The sequence below is a fragment of the Cynocephalus volans genome, chromosome 11 (genome assembly GCF_027409185.1).
Source record: "Cynocephalus volans isolate mCynVol1 chromosome 11, mCynVol1.pri, whole genome shotgun sequence".
Classification (NCBI taxonomy): domain Eukaryota; kingdom Metazoa; phylum Chordata; class Mammalia; order Dermoptera; family Cynocephalidae; genus Cynocephalus; species Cynocephalus volans.
Window position 1 is genome coordinate 61692369 of NC_084470.1, and position 15784 is coordinate 61708152.

Consider the following 15784-nt stretch of genomic DNA (forward strand, 5'->3'; position numbering starts at 1 on the left):
TCATGCTGCAGCATGGATGAATCTCAACGACATCATGCTAAGTGAAATGAGCCAGTCACAAAAAGACAAATATTGTATGATTTCACTCATATGAGGTACTTGGAGACATCAAATTCATAGACCCAGAATGTCAAATGGTGGTCGCCAGGGCTGGAGGGAAGGAGAAATGGGCAATTATTGTTTAATGGGGACAAAGTTTCAGTCTCGCAATGAATAAAGGTCTGAAGACGGATGGCGGTGATGGTCGCACAACAGTGTAAATATACTTAATGCTACTGAACTGTACATTTAAAACGGTAAATTTATGTTATGTATATTTTACCACAATTTTTTAAATAAATCTTGGGCTGGCGGTTCGCTCATTGGATTAGGGCAGGGTGCTGATATCAAGTTTCAGGGTTCAATCCCTGCACCGGCCAGCTGTCAAAAAAAAAAGCCCTCCAAAAATAAAAAAATAAATCTTAAAAATTTGCAAAGAAAAAAAGAACAGAAGATGACACAGTCGCCTCGGGGCGCCATTTAGTCTTCCTGGAGTTGGTGGACTTGGCGATCCTGAAACCCCAGCCCTCCTACCTGGGGTAGACGTTGCTAATCAGTCACCGGTCCTGTTCATCCAGCCACAGGACTCTCAGAACCTTTCTCCACATGGAACCCCGGACAACCCCTGCTGACTCCTCAGAGGTGACTTGCGGGATGCCTAGTATTTGCCATCATTACCTCAAACAATGACTTCCTAAAAATATGTCTCACAAAGACAGTCGGGGACACAGCTAGAGCAGACCGTGTCATTCTTTAATTGGAAGAGGTATGCATTGTTGCACCTTACAAGCCTGTGAGCCCAGAGAAATTTCAAGTTGAATACCCAGTTGGTTTTCTTTGAGTTCATAGTGACCCTGAATAAATCCACGGGAATGGCTATTATGCCAGCGCCAATAGATCTGGATGATGCGGGTAGCGTTGAGCAAACGACAATAACGCCGGCGGATGCGCCACATGCGGACCGAGGCCTGCAGCCTGACGGCTGCCCATTCTCCCCGTGCGTAGAACTCCAGCGCCGCCCGCCGCCGCTGCGTCAGCAGCCTCGCCAGCGTCTGCCTCCACCAGCACTGAACGATCCACGCTCTGAGGGCCGCGTGCAGCAGCGTGCGGCGCACCAGCGTCCCGCGCCACCAGGCCTGGATGAACACGGCGGCAGACTGTTGTGTCATGACGGTCTTCCCTTTTGGCTCTTGCAAGAAGAAACAGAAAACACAGGACACCTAGGAAACTCGGGGTGTGCCAAGAAGGGTCCCAAAATGGGAGTACACCTGCCCTAGCTACCTCACCCGGTTTTCCATGGACCTGGTTGACCAGTCCGGAGCAAGAACGCCAGGACATAGAGGTAAAAGAGCTACAAGTTTCGCCTCAGCCTGTCCACCCACCCGGGATCTGCGTCTCTTCCCTTGAGACCACTCCCACCTGCCGAAGAGCTGGCATCCTTTGCTTGCCCTGTCCTCCACCTCTGATTTCACGCTAAACCCACAACCTGCAGCGTCCCCTCTGCCTCCTCAAAGTAGTAAAGATTTCTCCACCTCACACACCTTATAAACAGCTTAAACTTCAATTAACACACACATCAATACAAACATACATGCATGCACACACACACTAACACACACAGTTTAGACCTTGGCTTCCCACACCTCAGTCCTTGCATTCCCCACAGTCCTCACTTGCAGCTTCCAACCCTTCGTGGTCTGGGTTCACACTCCTGTGCCTGCCTCTTTGCTACCATCTACACGCCCTATCTCAGCCAGACTTACCTCTCTCTGCCTAAGGAGGAAAGAGGGGAAAGGACAGTCAAGGAGGGGTCAACACTGTTCATTCCAGCTTGTGTATGTCAACCATTCACCCCAGCTTGCCTGGGACACCTGCGTTTATGCCTATTGTCCTGGTGTAATGATGACACGTGCCCTTTTCCCTCATTGAGAGATCTCTTTTTGGACGATAAATCACATGGTCACAGACCTTCGAGTCTTTCTGCTGGACCACAAGGCCAGAGATCTCGCAAGTCAAGGCTCTCCCAGTCACAGCATAGCTTGGACCCATCTACCAACAGAGTTCTGGGAAAGGTAGTGAGAGTGGTGGGAGTGGCAGAATTGGAGGGGGAGTCACTTGTCACTTCTCTGTTCTCTCCTTTGCTCCTTCAAGCTCTATTCTATCAATGTGATTTCATCATTATCTTTGATGATAATTTTAAATGGTTCACTGTCCTTCTGTAATCAGAGTGTAGGGAGTAAAAACATGGGAGAAAGTGAAGGTGCTCTGTCTACCACTAGGTGTCAAGTCAACCACAAATTCACCTTCCTGGCCTTTCCTGGGACTTCAGACAGGGAGGGGGATCCTTTCATGAAGTAACTATGGGAAACTTACCCTTACCTCTCAGAAAACGTGGCTGGATCTGACTGTTTATTACAAAACATTGAATGCCCCTGGCTGAGGAGTTGATGGCCAAATCCCCACAGTTCTGCACTCTACTAAATTACCCATGCTTAGGGGATAGATGGTTCCATCACCCTCGGGTCTGCTGCACTCCTCCAGTCCCAGCTCCAGCAGGAAGAGTGGAGGAGGGGAGAGAGTGATGACGTCATAAGGGCACCTGTGATGCGGGCACCAGGATGCCCCCTGATAGTTGAGACCCTTCTAAAAAAGACCCTAGAAGACCTGTTCTTTCTTTCCTGCCAGAATGGCCAGACTTCTGGCTACAAAGAACACCCTAAATACTGGCCCAGTGACACAAGATATATAATGATACTTATTAAAATGAATTTCATGATATATGTATAATGATATTCATTAAATGAATTTAAACAATACCAAATAACGATTAGATTGAGTTTGCTCTCTATGTACTGATATAGAAGGGCGTAAAAGATGCCTAGTAAGTGAAACAAATCCAGATAAAGAACAAGGTGATCCTAATATAGGCACATATTTATACATGTGTTATAAAGGCATCATCTTAAAAAGAGATGGGGATTAGGAAGATATATACAAAAATTAACAATGATCATCTTTGATGAAGATAGTGGGATTGTGAAGACAAGATAAACACTCTCACTGTGGCTAAACCCCCTGTGTCCGGCCTATCTGCAGATCAGTCAGTTATCAGGCCCAAGAGAGCAGGGCATACACAGACCAGAAAATCCCACTACGCCCCCAGGATTAGCCTGGGCCCCCATCTCAGGCTCAAGTGGGTTCAATTGCTCTCCTGTCCTCCTCTGCCCCTGAGAGCCTCAAGACCACAATCAGATGGGTGAGGGGTGGCCACTGCACAAGCAGGGCCCCACCCCTGCCTGCTCCCAGCCTCTGGAGACCCTCCTGGACAATGTGAGGCCCTGGTCCCTCCTCAAAGTCACAGCCCCAGGGGTCACTGGGGAATACATTTGGAATGTGTAGGGTGAGTGTGGAAGTGTCCATACTTCCATATGGATGTGGGTCTGTAGGGAGAATGTAGGGAAGAGGAGGAGGCTGTTTGAGGCTGGAGAGTAGGTCGGTGTGAAGTTAATTGGGTGAGGGGGTGGGGAAGCCAGGAGTGAGTTGAAGGACAAGGGAAATAGTGCGGTACAATGTGTGGGACTGGGAAGGTGCAGGAAGAATCTGAAGATAAAAGCGTTGGCCAGGCCCCGCATCAATTTAGTGCCTCCATCAGTCTGGCTCCAGAGTCAAGCCCCTAGTCACCAAAGTCCACTGTCCATGGAAATAGCAATGGAGTGACATTAGCCCCACCTCGCAGCTGATAAAATTGAGGTGGGAGACCATGCATGGCTCACCCTGTCTCAAAGCTGATCAGTTTTGGAACTAGCTTTTGGTCCCAGTTCTGCTCCACTCGGAGACTCTGCTCTAACCACTACACCATGCAGACTCCAGCATCTTCATTCTTTTCTAATGCTTCTGATTCTCACTGTTACTAGAAAAAAATCTAGGAAACTTCCATCCTGAATCTTAAGAAATTAGCCAAAGAAAAGAAGCCAGACTCTAAAGAGGGCACACTGTGTGAATCCATGAATGCATGCTGCAGAAAGGACAACTGTCACCAATGGGACAGAGTAGTGGCTGCCCAGACTTGGGGATGGGGACTGAATGGGAACTATGTGGGTAATGAAATGTTCTATATTTTGATTGTCATGATGATCACACAGCTATATAAACTTGTCCAAAATATCGATGAGATGTACACCTAAAATGGATACATATTATCATATGTATATAAATTATACCTCAATAAAAGTTTAGTTAAATATCTACATTCATCTTGGTTATAGTGCAGAGGTCCTTGTACTAGGATTCACGTGTGCTTGGTGTGGTAGGGATGGGTGAAGTTCCCTGCACTCCAAGATCCCAGGAAAGATCCCACATCAAGAGCCCAGGATAACTAGAGGGCTGGAACCCAGGAAAGAGAAAGACCCAGACAGAGAAGAGGCTCAGGGGCAGGGGTGTTAGTGGGTGTGGCGACCTAGGGGCAGGGAGGGTGCTGGGGCTGTGAGTGGCACCAGGACCAGCTCACACTCTAGCCAGTGGGCCAGGAGGAGCCACCACAGGGATTGAGGAGCAGAGGGGTGACACCATCCAAGGGGAGGTTATGAGGGTGTGCTGGGCGAGGGGCCCAGGACGAGCAGAGTGGGAATGAGCCTCCTGGAGCTGGGGTAAGGGACACAGCCCTGGGAACAAGACACAAACATCCCTCAAAACTGCTATGGGTGACCTCCAGATGCCGAAATGGCAGCATTCTGGGGCCTCTCCCCATTCTCCCAACCTACCCCCACCATTCTCCACTTCTTCTAACGCTGTTTCCCCCCAGAGGCTCCCAGTAGACCCCACCAGGGAGGGGTGGAAAGGAAAGAAGAAACCAGGGGCCCATGAGGGTCCCAATGGGATCATCCCTCTGCATATGCTCCAAGCCCCACTACCAGCTCAGGAAGGAAAGCAGCTCTCCTGGGCATGGGCTGTGCTAAGACGGCCCCTCCACATGGGCCCTGCCTCGGTCATTTCTTCTGCAGTAGCTCCAGCTCCACATTGTAGCCAGGTGACCCTCACATGCAGGCCTCAGCACAGCTGTTCTCCCGGCAGCCCCTGGGTGGATCCTGCACCCCAACAACTCCCAAACCCCGTCTATAGCTCTCTATGTGGTCCTCATCAATCCTCTGGTGGTCACCTGTTTGCTGACCAACCTCTTCCCTCACTAGATCCTGGAGGGCAGAGCCTGAGCATTTTCTGCATGCAAGACCCAGAGGCTACACAGTACCAGGACATAATAGGTGAAAAACAATTGTTCACTGAATGAATAATGAATGGATTAATTAATAGACTATCTATCCATAGCCCACTTCTCTGAGCAGGCCTGAAGCCCTTAGGGCCTGTAACTCTTCTCTCCATTCCTAGGGACAAACTCTGTCATTCCCTTCCCTGTCCCCTCTCCCCTGGTAGGAGTGGGAGTGGGCATGGGCTGGTGCTGAAAGTCCCCAGATCTGAAGTGAGGAGGCTGGGGCAATGGGGGCTGAAGGAGAAGGGTGACATTGGGAAAAGAGGGGAGGAAGGAAAGGAGAAAGGTGGGAGGGAGAAAGAGGAGGAAAGTGTGGGGGCTAGGGTCAGAGAGAAAGGTGGGGAGCAGGGAGGAAGAAGATGCAACAGAATATGATTTTTCCAGGCTGGAACCAGTAGAAGCCTTTAACCCTCAGCCTCTCCACTAAAGAGTCTTCCTGCCCCTCTCATCTGTCTTGGCAGGTAGATTTTTAGAATGAGTCCAAGATCTTTTATTGGCTCAGCTGAGATCCTCCAGGGCTATGAGTATGGTGGTTGCCCACAAAAGACTCTTCTTCTCTCCTTCCTGGTGGTGCCCAGCCCAACCCTGCCTGCAGTTAGTTGAATTATGTCCCCGCAAAACTCATTGAAGCTTGGATTGTGTCCCCCAAGTTTTGTGTTAGAAACTTAGTCCCCACTGTGACTGTTAAGAGAGTGGGAAATCCTATTATGGTAATTGAAAGGTAGAGCCTTGAAGAGGTGATTGGATTGTAGGACCGTGCAGTAGTGAATGGATTAAAAATGGTGGTCAAGGGGCATGGTTCTGAGGGCATTAAAAGAAGAGGAGAGTCTGTCTTGCTCTCTCTGTGCTCTCTCTGCTCTCTCTGCTCCACCATTTTGCAATGTGATAATCTGACAAAGAAAGCCTTCACCAGCTGTGTTCCCTGGACTTTGGACTTCCCAGCCTCAGAAACTGTAAGCAATAAATTTTGTTTTCTTTCTAAACTACTCAGTTCCAGGTATTTTGTTATAAGCAACAGAAAAGGACTAATACACTGCCCCATCCTGAATGGCCAAGACCTGGAGTCACAATAGAAGCCCTGAGTTGACCTCATCTGGAGAGAGACCATAACAAACGAGACACATTTGCTTTAACACTGGGTCTTGGATCTGAGAGATATGTAGCATCTCCACATTGTTTGTTTAGGGTATGTTGAGGTCAGAGAAGTTCATGACTGGATAATCCTTGGTGGCTGAATGCCATGACAGGATGGCAGACCAGGGTATTCTGTGGTCCAGACCCTTTCCTATCCTAGGTTTCCTAGAAACAGACTCTGAGATGGAAAGTTCCATATAGAAGTTTAATTGGAAAGTGCTCTTGGGGGATACACTTCTAAGGAAGTGAAGAACACAATATTGGGCAAAAGAAGAAGCTAACCTACAGTGTATGTGCCACTGAGGTCTCAGCCAGTCCTACAGGGAGTTGGAAGCTGAGCAGCCATTCAGAATTCTTCCAAATTGAGGAAGGGGACCTGGCCTTTGTATCTAACTGTATTAGTTTGCCAGGGCTGCCATGACAAATTACCACATACTGGGTAGCTGTTACAGTCTGAATGTTTGTGTCCCTCCCCCTCCCCAAACATATATATCAAAACCTAATCCTCAATGTGATGGTATTAAGAGGTGGGCCTTTAGGAGGCAATGAGGTCATGAGGTTCATGAAGCATCATGAATGGAATTAATGCACTTATAAATGAAGCTCTGGACAGCTGCCTCGCCCCTTTTGCCATTCAAGGACATAGCTAGAGGTCACCATCTGTGAGGGAAACAGGCCCTCACCAGATATCCAATCTGCCTTGTCTTGATCTTGGACTTCCCAGCTTCCAGAATTATGAGAAATACATTTTTGTTCTTTATAAGCTCTCTAGTCTGTGGTATTTTTTTATAGCAGCCTGAACAGACTTAAACAGTGGCTTAGAACAACAGAAATTTATTGTCTCACCATTCTAGAGACTAGAAGTCCAAAATCAAAATCACAGGGCCATATTCCCTCTGAAACCTGTAGAAAAGGATCTTTTCTTGCCTCTTTTTAGCTTCTGGGGGTTTGCTGGCAATCTTTGGCATTCCATGGCTTATAGATGAATCATTCCAATCCTCCATCTTCACATGGTCTTCTCCCTGTGTCTTCACATATTCTTCCCTCTATTCATACCTGTATTGTGTCCCAATTTCCCTTTCTTATAAGGACACCAGTCATATGGATTAGATCCCACCCTAATAACCTCATCTTAACTTGACTACATCTGCAAAAACTCTATTTCCAAATAAGGTCATGTTCTGAAGTACTGGGAGTTAGGACTTCAGCATATCTTTTTGGGGAGGTAAAATTCAACCCATAACACCAACTAACGTCAGAAATAGGGTCCAGGGGGCCCGATAGTTGGCCACAACCTGCCCAGTCCTCTTACCAGGTTCTTGACTCTGCCACAGGAAAGAATTCAAGGGCAGAGTCCCAGTAGACAGTGAGAACAAGTTTAATTTAATAGATGAGAGATACAGGTTTCACCAAGAGAGCACAGCATAGCTCCAGAGACTGGGCAGGGCTCACACCAAGTTTAACACAAAAGTAAGTTCAGTACAGACATCAAGTCTAACACAAAAGCAAGAAAAACATACTTAAAGTTCAGTACAAAGTTCAGGCTGGCTCATGAGAATGAGCAGCTGCTTGCTGAAAGTAAGTCTGATACAAAGTAAGGTATACACAGCTCAGCCAGAGAAGCATGGGTTGTCCCCAGGAAAGCAAGCAACAACCCTGCCTTTTGCTGGGATTTGGCTTTTATAGTTTCTCTATCTAATGAATATTCAGTTAAGGGGGTGGATCTCAGCTATGTAACATTTAGTCTTGCACATGCTCAGTCCGTCTCTTCCTGGAGCATGTTCATTGGTCAGACCCTATCACATGCACCAAGCATATTCAATAATATTCTGTGCTCTCTATTAGACATGCCCAGCCACTGGATTTGCATAAGCCAGGGCCCTTGTGGTCTCATTTTCCCTGTGTTGGTACTAAAAATAAGTCTAACTGGCAATAGTAACTTTCCTCCAGGGGAGAGCCAGAGGAGAGGGCCTGAGACCTCAGGGAGTATCTGGAAACCCAGAGCTGTGTCCTGAAACCCAGGCCCAGGGTAACTGAGCACCTCCTGTATCAGTAATAATGGTTTATGAAGGGCGAGTTTATGAAAGAATTTTGTATGTGATTAAGTTGGCTATTATTAGAAGGGAATTATTTCTAAGTCTTTCTAAAGATTGAGTTTTGATCTTTAAAAAGACACTAATACAGAACTAAATCCTGCCCCCCATATTGGAACAACAAAGTTCTCTTGAAATATTAATCTGCTCTTAGTACAATTTGCAAGAGGTTTTGATTTTTAATTATAAAATCTGTTTCTTTAACAGCCATCTTCTAAACTACAGTTTCTATATTTGCAACATTTCTTCTAGAGATTGAATTAATCTCCCTGTTTTCAGGTTGGAAATGCTGCATTTTTCATTGAGAATGGGAGTTTTGTTTGTTGAAGTATCTTCCTCTTGTAGCTTCTACGATGCATATCTCAGAAGGTCAACTTTTGCTGTTTCTGCTGTAAGTGATTTGCAGGTTATAATTGCCTGCAGCCTCCACTTTTTCTACCCTTGAAAAGGTTTGAATAACTCAATTTAGCTTTTTCATCAGCTAACTCTGCTGTTATCATCTGACACTGAAATGTTCTTAGAGGCTTAGAAAAACAATGTTTTTCTTCTAATATGATTTGCTTCTGTACTCTTGGCTTTTTCTTCATCTGTTTGAATTATTCCCCTCATAACCTTGGACACTTCCTTTCTGTGTCTAATTAAATTAAAAAGTACCTTTTCATTAAGTTTGATTTATGGGTTACCTAAACGGACTTCCCATAAGGAGAAACAATCACATTGCAGGTTTTTCTTTACCTTTTTTGGTAACTGGCCTAACAAACAAAGAGTTTGCATTCTATCAGATAATTTTGCTATGTTGTCTTTATTAGGTTCTGATTACCTGAAAAAACTGAGTTTTTAAAGGGTTGAGGCTTTTACATCCAGGTAACTTTCTGAGTTGCTTTTGAAGGCTCCGATTACGACTTTGGTTAAATGAATGACTATTATTTCACAGTGACCTGTGATCCTGGTTTGATCAAATGCTTTAAACTTTTGGCATTCTTGATGGGCAGCCCCAAATATCAAAATTCTAGATGAAATCTTTGAGATTTTCCAGTTGGGCCCTTAGAGAGCCTCAAAGAAAATATCCCTCATCTTGCAGTGATATTAAATGATTAGGCTTATTTGGTAAATTGTATGAGAAAGATTATCAAATGATAAATATTACTAGATCTTCTTTCAGTTGTATTCATGGATATGTTGTTGATATAAATGTTACAAAGTTATGAAAAATTATTAAAATCTGATATATCAATCATATTTTGGTTGTTATGTTAGATCTTTTTCAAGGCTATATTTGTATGGATCTAATGGTCCTAATATAACATTATCAGTCAGCTTTTGGTTATCTTGAGGTGCTGTATGCAATATAAATAAATTTCCTGGTCAACTGTTGATTAATTAAGTTTTCATCAGATTTTAACCGTGACTATTCTAAGTCCCTGTTATCCACAGTTTTGATTTTTCTTTAAAGGCATCTGTAATCAGATTCATGTAAAAGACTCATAACAAGTACTCTTAAACACAGGCTTCAAATAACTTTAAGATGGATGGACAAAATAAAAGTTTTTCAGAACTAATAATAAATCTGATGGATTTGTAAAATTGCTAGTCAAGATCAAGCAAAACAAAAATTATTCACATAAAGTTAAACAACTGATAAAGACGGTGCTTTTATGACTTTTACTTAAAACATTGTTGGTTCTTTACTTAAATGTTTTGTTTTCCAGATTTAAGGAAACCTTCTCTCTTAAGCTGTCTATAACCTACAGCAATTTGGTAAAATATACTTTTAGGAACAAAGATGAAAATATTTGCTTTTTCCCCTATTTGATTCCTCCAAACTTGAAAACTGTGTGTGAGTATCCGTATGATTTTGTGAATAGCCTTCTGATCCTTATGGCAATATGGTTATTTGTGTAAGTTGGATAAGAATTTTCTCCCTCTTTATAACAGGATACAATTGGAAACATTAGTAATATTGCCAAGACTTTGACTAAAACATCACATTTGAGAATGTGCATAAAATGTCTGACTTCAAGGGTTCTCAGCCTTACAGTGAGTAAATAAAAATGTCACTGTCTGACAGGCCCAAGAACCTTAAGGCTAGCGGTAAAATCTAAAGTCTGCCTTGTTTTGGCTTCCTAGCCTCAAGAGATTTTTAAATCTGGTATTCCTATGTACTCAAAGTGGAGAGAAGAAATTATGTTTCTAAAGAAAAGTTGTAATATACCTGTTGTTAGATTGCAGCTCTGTGCATTCTATTTGACTTTTTCTTATCTACCTGTAGACTAGACTAAATCCTAAATTCTTCTAGGTTCCTCCAATCCACCTTTCTTACATAGAATTACTGAAGTCAGAAACTGCTCTGTTCCTGAAGCCCTGTATGTTGAAATTAAATGAATTTTAAGGAACAGGTCTGACGCCTGATGGATGGGCCACACAGAAAGTTCACCAAACCACCCGATGCCATAATGAATGAGACTCTTACCCCTCTAATGTTTACCTTTTTCACTTGACAGGATAACAGCTTAAATTATTCAGTTGGTTATAAAATAGGATATCTCTTCTAAGTTCCTGGCCCCACTTCATGTTACCCTAATTTGGCCTAACTGCTGTTTCACCTTTTCCTCCAACATAGAACATGACGACCTGAGAATGAGACTTCCCAGCACTGAGGGAACTTTCAATCGGGAAACTGCTCATCAACTTCCATGAGGAATGTTTTGATCAAAAAGGAGGAAATAAGGAGCTGGCCCATGGCTCACTTGGGAGAGCGTGGTGCTGACAACACCAAGTCAAGGGTTCAGATCCCCTTACCGGTCATCCTTTTTTAAAAAATAAACGTATTCATAGCCTTGAAGGGGGGCCTCATGACTTGGAAGAGACATCCTGTTCTTAAACAAAGAATTCATGTAAGTTCTTAACATTGTTGATGTACCAATTAGTGGATAGCTTGCCAGCTTTGAATAAGCCACCAAGTTATCTTTAAAATTAGCCCCTTGCAATTTGAAAATAACAGATCCCTGTTTAGAGAGAATGGCCTTGTAAGCAGCATCATCAGTATATCTTCTTTTGTGTCCACTCAGGATTTATGTTTGTTTGTAGTCACAAAAGATATCCCTGGACTTAGGAGTACATTAAAAAGGGAGATCCAGGACAGTGTTTATTGGGATATAGAGTAATCCCTTTCTCTTAGCATTATGTCAGTGCTCCTAAATATTGGGCTTGTTCTTTAAAGTTATTTTCTAGGATCTCTAGAGGACTACACAATGGAGACTTCTCCATTTGGCCAGAACCACAAGCTTATCTTACTGGAGGGATTCCAGATGATGATGGATATTTCTATGGATATTCTCTTCTTCCCTGTTGGGGAGTTGCCACAGATCAGCAATCTTTCCAAAACTTCAAGAATTATAGCTAATGAAACAGCTGCTCCTACAGTGGCTCAGCAAATGTCTCTCAATTCCTTAACAAAAGTAGTTCTTGATAACCATATTGCAAGGAGGAATATGTGTGGTTGTTAACAGTTCCTGTTATACTTGCATTAATACCTCAGGAGAAGTTGAGACCCAAATAAATAATTTCCTCATACAAAATAATTACAATAGGTGCAGCCCTCTGACCCTCTCAATGATTTATTTAGCTTGATACCTTTGTGGTTAAGAAGTCTATTTTGATCTGCACACCAAATGGTTGTTGTTATTATCATCAGCATCTTTGTTCTCTTATGTTTAAGCTTTGTATTATTTGTACTACCACCTCTCGTCAATCAACTGTTAAAACAATAGATAAACAAATGCCTTTGGTCCCTCCCCTCTCCAGCTGGGTATCAAAAGCTATGTCCTTCATCATGTCAAAAAGTTCCATTCCAGGTTAACCCCTTCTTCATCCTAATTCAGCAGGAAGTAATGACATGAGTCATCAGCCCATTCCATAGAAATGGAAGGAATTATTGACAGTGGGGAGTTTGTTGGAGTGGACAGGACTGAAGCCATGTTGTTACCTAAAACCATCTGAGCCTTAGGAAAATTTTTAAAGGCACTTTTTTTCCCTCCTCTCTTTCTTCCCATCCCCTGACGTTCTTATCTTGCCTGCTAAGTAGAAAAACGAAGCTGTCAAAAGCTAATCAGTACCTTACAAAACTAACAGTTCTTTGAGGCTTGCAGAGTTCCAAGAAGTGATCCAAACCAGATGTCTGGAAGCTTACCTTGGGTTCCAACAAGGAATCACAAGCCCTGCTGTGTCATAACAGCAGCCTGCTAGAGCTTTGCAAAGAAACAGACTCCCTCCTTATTCCACTCCCTCCACATCCCCCTATAAAAACCCCTCTGTTAATCTGTTTTTTTGAGGTGGTTTAGTCTGCCATCTCCTTCAGGTTTTCCAGTCCTGAAGAAAGCTGCCTTCCCTTTTCACTAACATTTGACTTTCAAACCATTTGTTTCTGTTTGGTGGCAGGCAGCTGGACTTGGGTTTGGTAATACTTTGTGGAAAGTATAGGAATCTATCGTGTTATTGAACTGGTAGTGTCAACAGTTAACTTCATTATTGACATTATTGACTTAACTATTGTCAGTTCCCTTAATGTTTGTCAGAAATAGAAGCTGGATATGCTGACTTGCCCAACCACATAGTTCCATGGCTTAGCAGTGATAAGGTTTTATTGAGAACTTTTAAACTCAGAGTCAAGATTGAAATTTTTCTGGATGAGAAAAACTACATTCAACTACTACTACCAAACACTTAATGTCACTGGACATAAGCTTTTCTTGCAGTCTTCATGTTTCTTAATTAATTAAACCTGAAATTGAAGGGCAAAGCAATGCTTATATGTAAAACTCATACTGTGGTAAAGCCATCTTGACGGCAAGTAAATTTGAATCACAAATAATGTCAAGCTTCTCTGTGTACTTCCTGGGCTGTCAGAAGTTAAAACAAGAAGTGAGAAATCCATTCCCACACAAATTTGCAGTGGATATCTTTTCTGAACTACTGCAGTTCCAGCAGCAAGCGCTTTTCAGACTCCCATGCAAGGGAGTTTCCATATTTCCAAATATATTTATGTAAGCAATTGAGGAGCAACTACCTCAACTTCAATTGGAAGTAATTAATCTACAATGTAATGACATACTTAAAGGGAAAATATCAAGTGGAGAATCTAATAGAACTCTATAAACATCTCCCAAGTGATGAATATTCTTAATCAAAATAATATGCCCATGAATTTATATCAGTATTTGGCAGTACCAAATATTTTATGCAGTGCCTATATATGTGAAAAGACATTTTCAAATATGAGATATATGAAATTTTATTACAGACAAGCATATGCAATTGATTTTGATGATAGGGAACACTAACTTTCAGCCCCAGTTCAATTAAACATTATCCCACCACCCCCAAAATGCATCATTCTCATTAATACACCTATGTTACAAAAAAAGTACTCAAACTTTATTAAATTTTTTATTTCATCAATAAAAAAATGTGGATTTTTTTCTCTAGTTGTATAACTACCTACACATCAAATTATCAATTTTTGTCCCTTAGCCCATAGAACCTAAAATATTTTCTATCTGACCCTTTACTGGAAATTTTTGCCAATCCATTTCCTAAATGGCTAAAGATGTTGAGTATCTTTTCATGTACATATTTGCCATCCATACATCTTCTTTAGTGAAATGTCAGTTCAAGTCTTCAGTCATCTTTTAATTGGGCTGTTTATTTTGTTAATGTATTAGCCAGGGTTCTCCAGAGAAACAGAACCAATAAGATAAATTGGCTTACGGCAGTTATATAGGCTGAGAAGTCCCGTGACCCGACATCTGAAAGCTGGAGAACCAGGAAAGCCAGTGGTTTAATTCAGTCTGAGTCCAAAGGCTGAGGAAGGGAGGATAGGGGGATGTCCTCTGGTGTAAGTACCAGAATCCAAAGGCCAGAGAACCAGGAGCTCCACAGGAGAAGATGGATGTCCCAGCTTTAGAAGACAGTGAATTTGCCCTTCCTCTGCCTGTTTGTTCCATTTGGGCCCTCAGTAGATTGGATGATGGCCATCTACATCAGTGAGGGCAATCTCCTTTACTCTGCCTACCAATTCAAATGTTAACTTCTTCCAGAAACACTGTCACAGGCACACCAAGAAATCATGCTTTGCCAGCTATCTGGGCATTCCTTAGCCCAGTCAAGTCAACAAATAGATTAGCCATCACAATCACTGAAGAGTTTTAAGAGTTCTTTATATATTACGGTTATAAATTCTTTGTCAGATAGGTAATTTGTGTTTTCTTCCATGATGTGGCTTATTTTTTTCATTCTGTTAATACTATTATTTACAGATGAAATCTAATTTAGAAACTTTTTTCTTTTATGGATTGTTCTTTTTATGTCATATCTAAGTACTCTTTTTAACCCCAGGTAATAAAGATTTTCTACTATGTTGTCTACTAAAATTTTATAGTTATATGTTTTACATTTATATTGATGACCTATTTTGAATTAATTTTTGAGGTATAGGTATGAGGATAAGGCTGAGGTTCATTTTTTTGCACATAGATTTCCAAATGTTTGAACATTTGTTGAAAAGACTATCCTTTTTCCATTGAGATCCCTTTTGATATTTGCTAAAAATCGATTGGCCTTCGTTGTGTGAATCTATCTCTGGAATCTCTATTTAGCATGTTTCATTGATCTATGTGTCTATCCCCTAACCAATACCACAGTCTTAATTATTACTGTAGCTTTATGATAAATCTTAAAATCAGATAGTATGATTTCTTCAACTTTATTTTTCTTTTTCAAAAGTGTTTTGGCTATTCTAATTCTTTTAATTTTCCATATAAATTTTACAACCAGCTTGCTTATACTTATGAAAATCCCTCTAGGACTTTGATTAAAATTACATGAAATCTATAGATAATTTTGGGAATAATTGATACCTTCACTATGCTAAGTCTTCCAATCCATGAACATGGTAGATTTCTCCATTTTAGTTTACTTCTTCTTTGGTTTTTTCATCAGTGTTTTGTAGTTTTCCAAATATAGATACTGTACATATTTTGTTAGATTTATGCCTAAGAATTTCATTTTATAGAACAATTATAAATAGTATTTTCTTATATGTAAGTTTCTAATTTTTCGTTGTTAGTACAGTCATGCTTCCACACAACGTTTTGCTCAACAACAAACCACACATACAACGGAAGTCCCATAAGATTATATGGCATAGCCTGGGTGTGTAGTAGTCTATATCATCTAGGCTTGCATAAGTACAGTCTGT

At 42.0% G+C, this 15784-nt stretch overlaps 1 protein-coding gene across 1 annotated transcript; it reads right to left on the bottom strand.

Annotated features, from left to right (window-relative positions):
* Positions 1-785: 785 nt before the first annotated feature.
* LOC134390108 (IQ domain-containing protein F5-like) lies at positions 786-1377 on the bottom strand. Its single transcript, XM_063113401.1, has 2 exons — positions 1326-1377; positions 786-1228 (listed from the first exon to the last, which is right to left on the bottom strand). Exons 1-2 carry the CDS (start codon positions 1375-1377, stop codon positions 786-788), a joined length of 495 nt encoding a protein of 164 aa, XP_062969471.1.
* Between the last annotated feature and the right edge of the window lie 14407 nt (positions 1378-15784).

Bases quoted from the DNA above. Each gene is read 5' to 3' on its own strand.
- LOC134390108 (XM_063113401.1), bottom strand. From the start codon at position 1,377: ATGTCCTGGCGTTCTTGCTCCGGACTGGTCAACCAGGTCCATGGAAAA. The intron at 1,229-1,325 runs GTGAGGTAGCTA...TCTTCTTGCAAG, and splicing joins CCAGGTCCATGGAAAACCGG to AGCCAAAAGGGAAGACCGTC.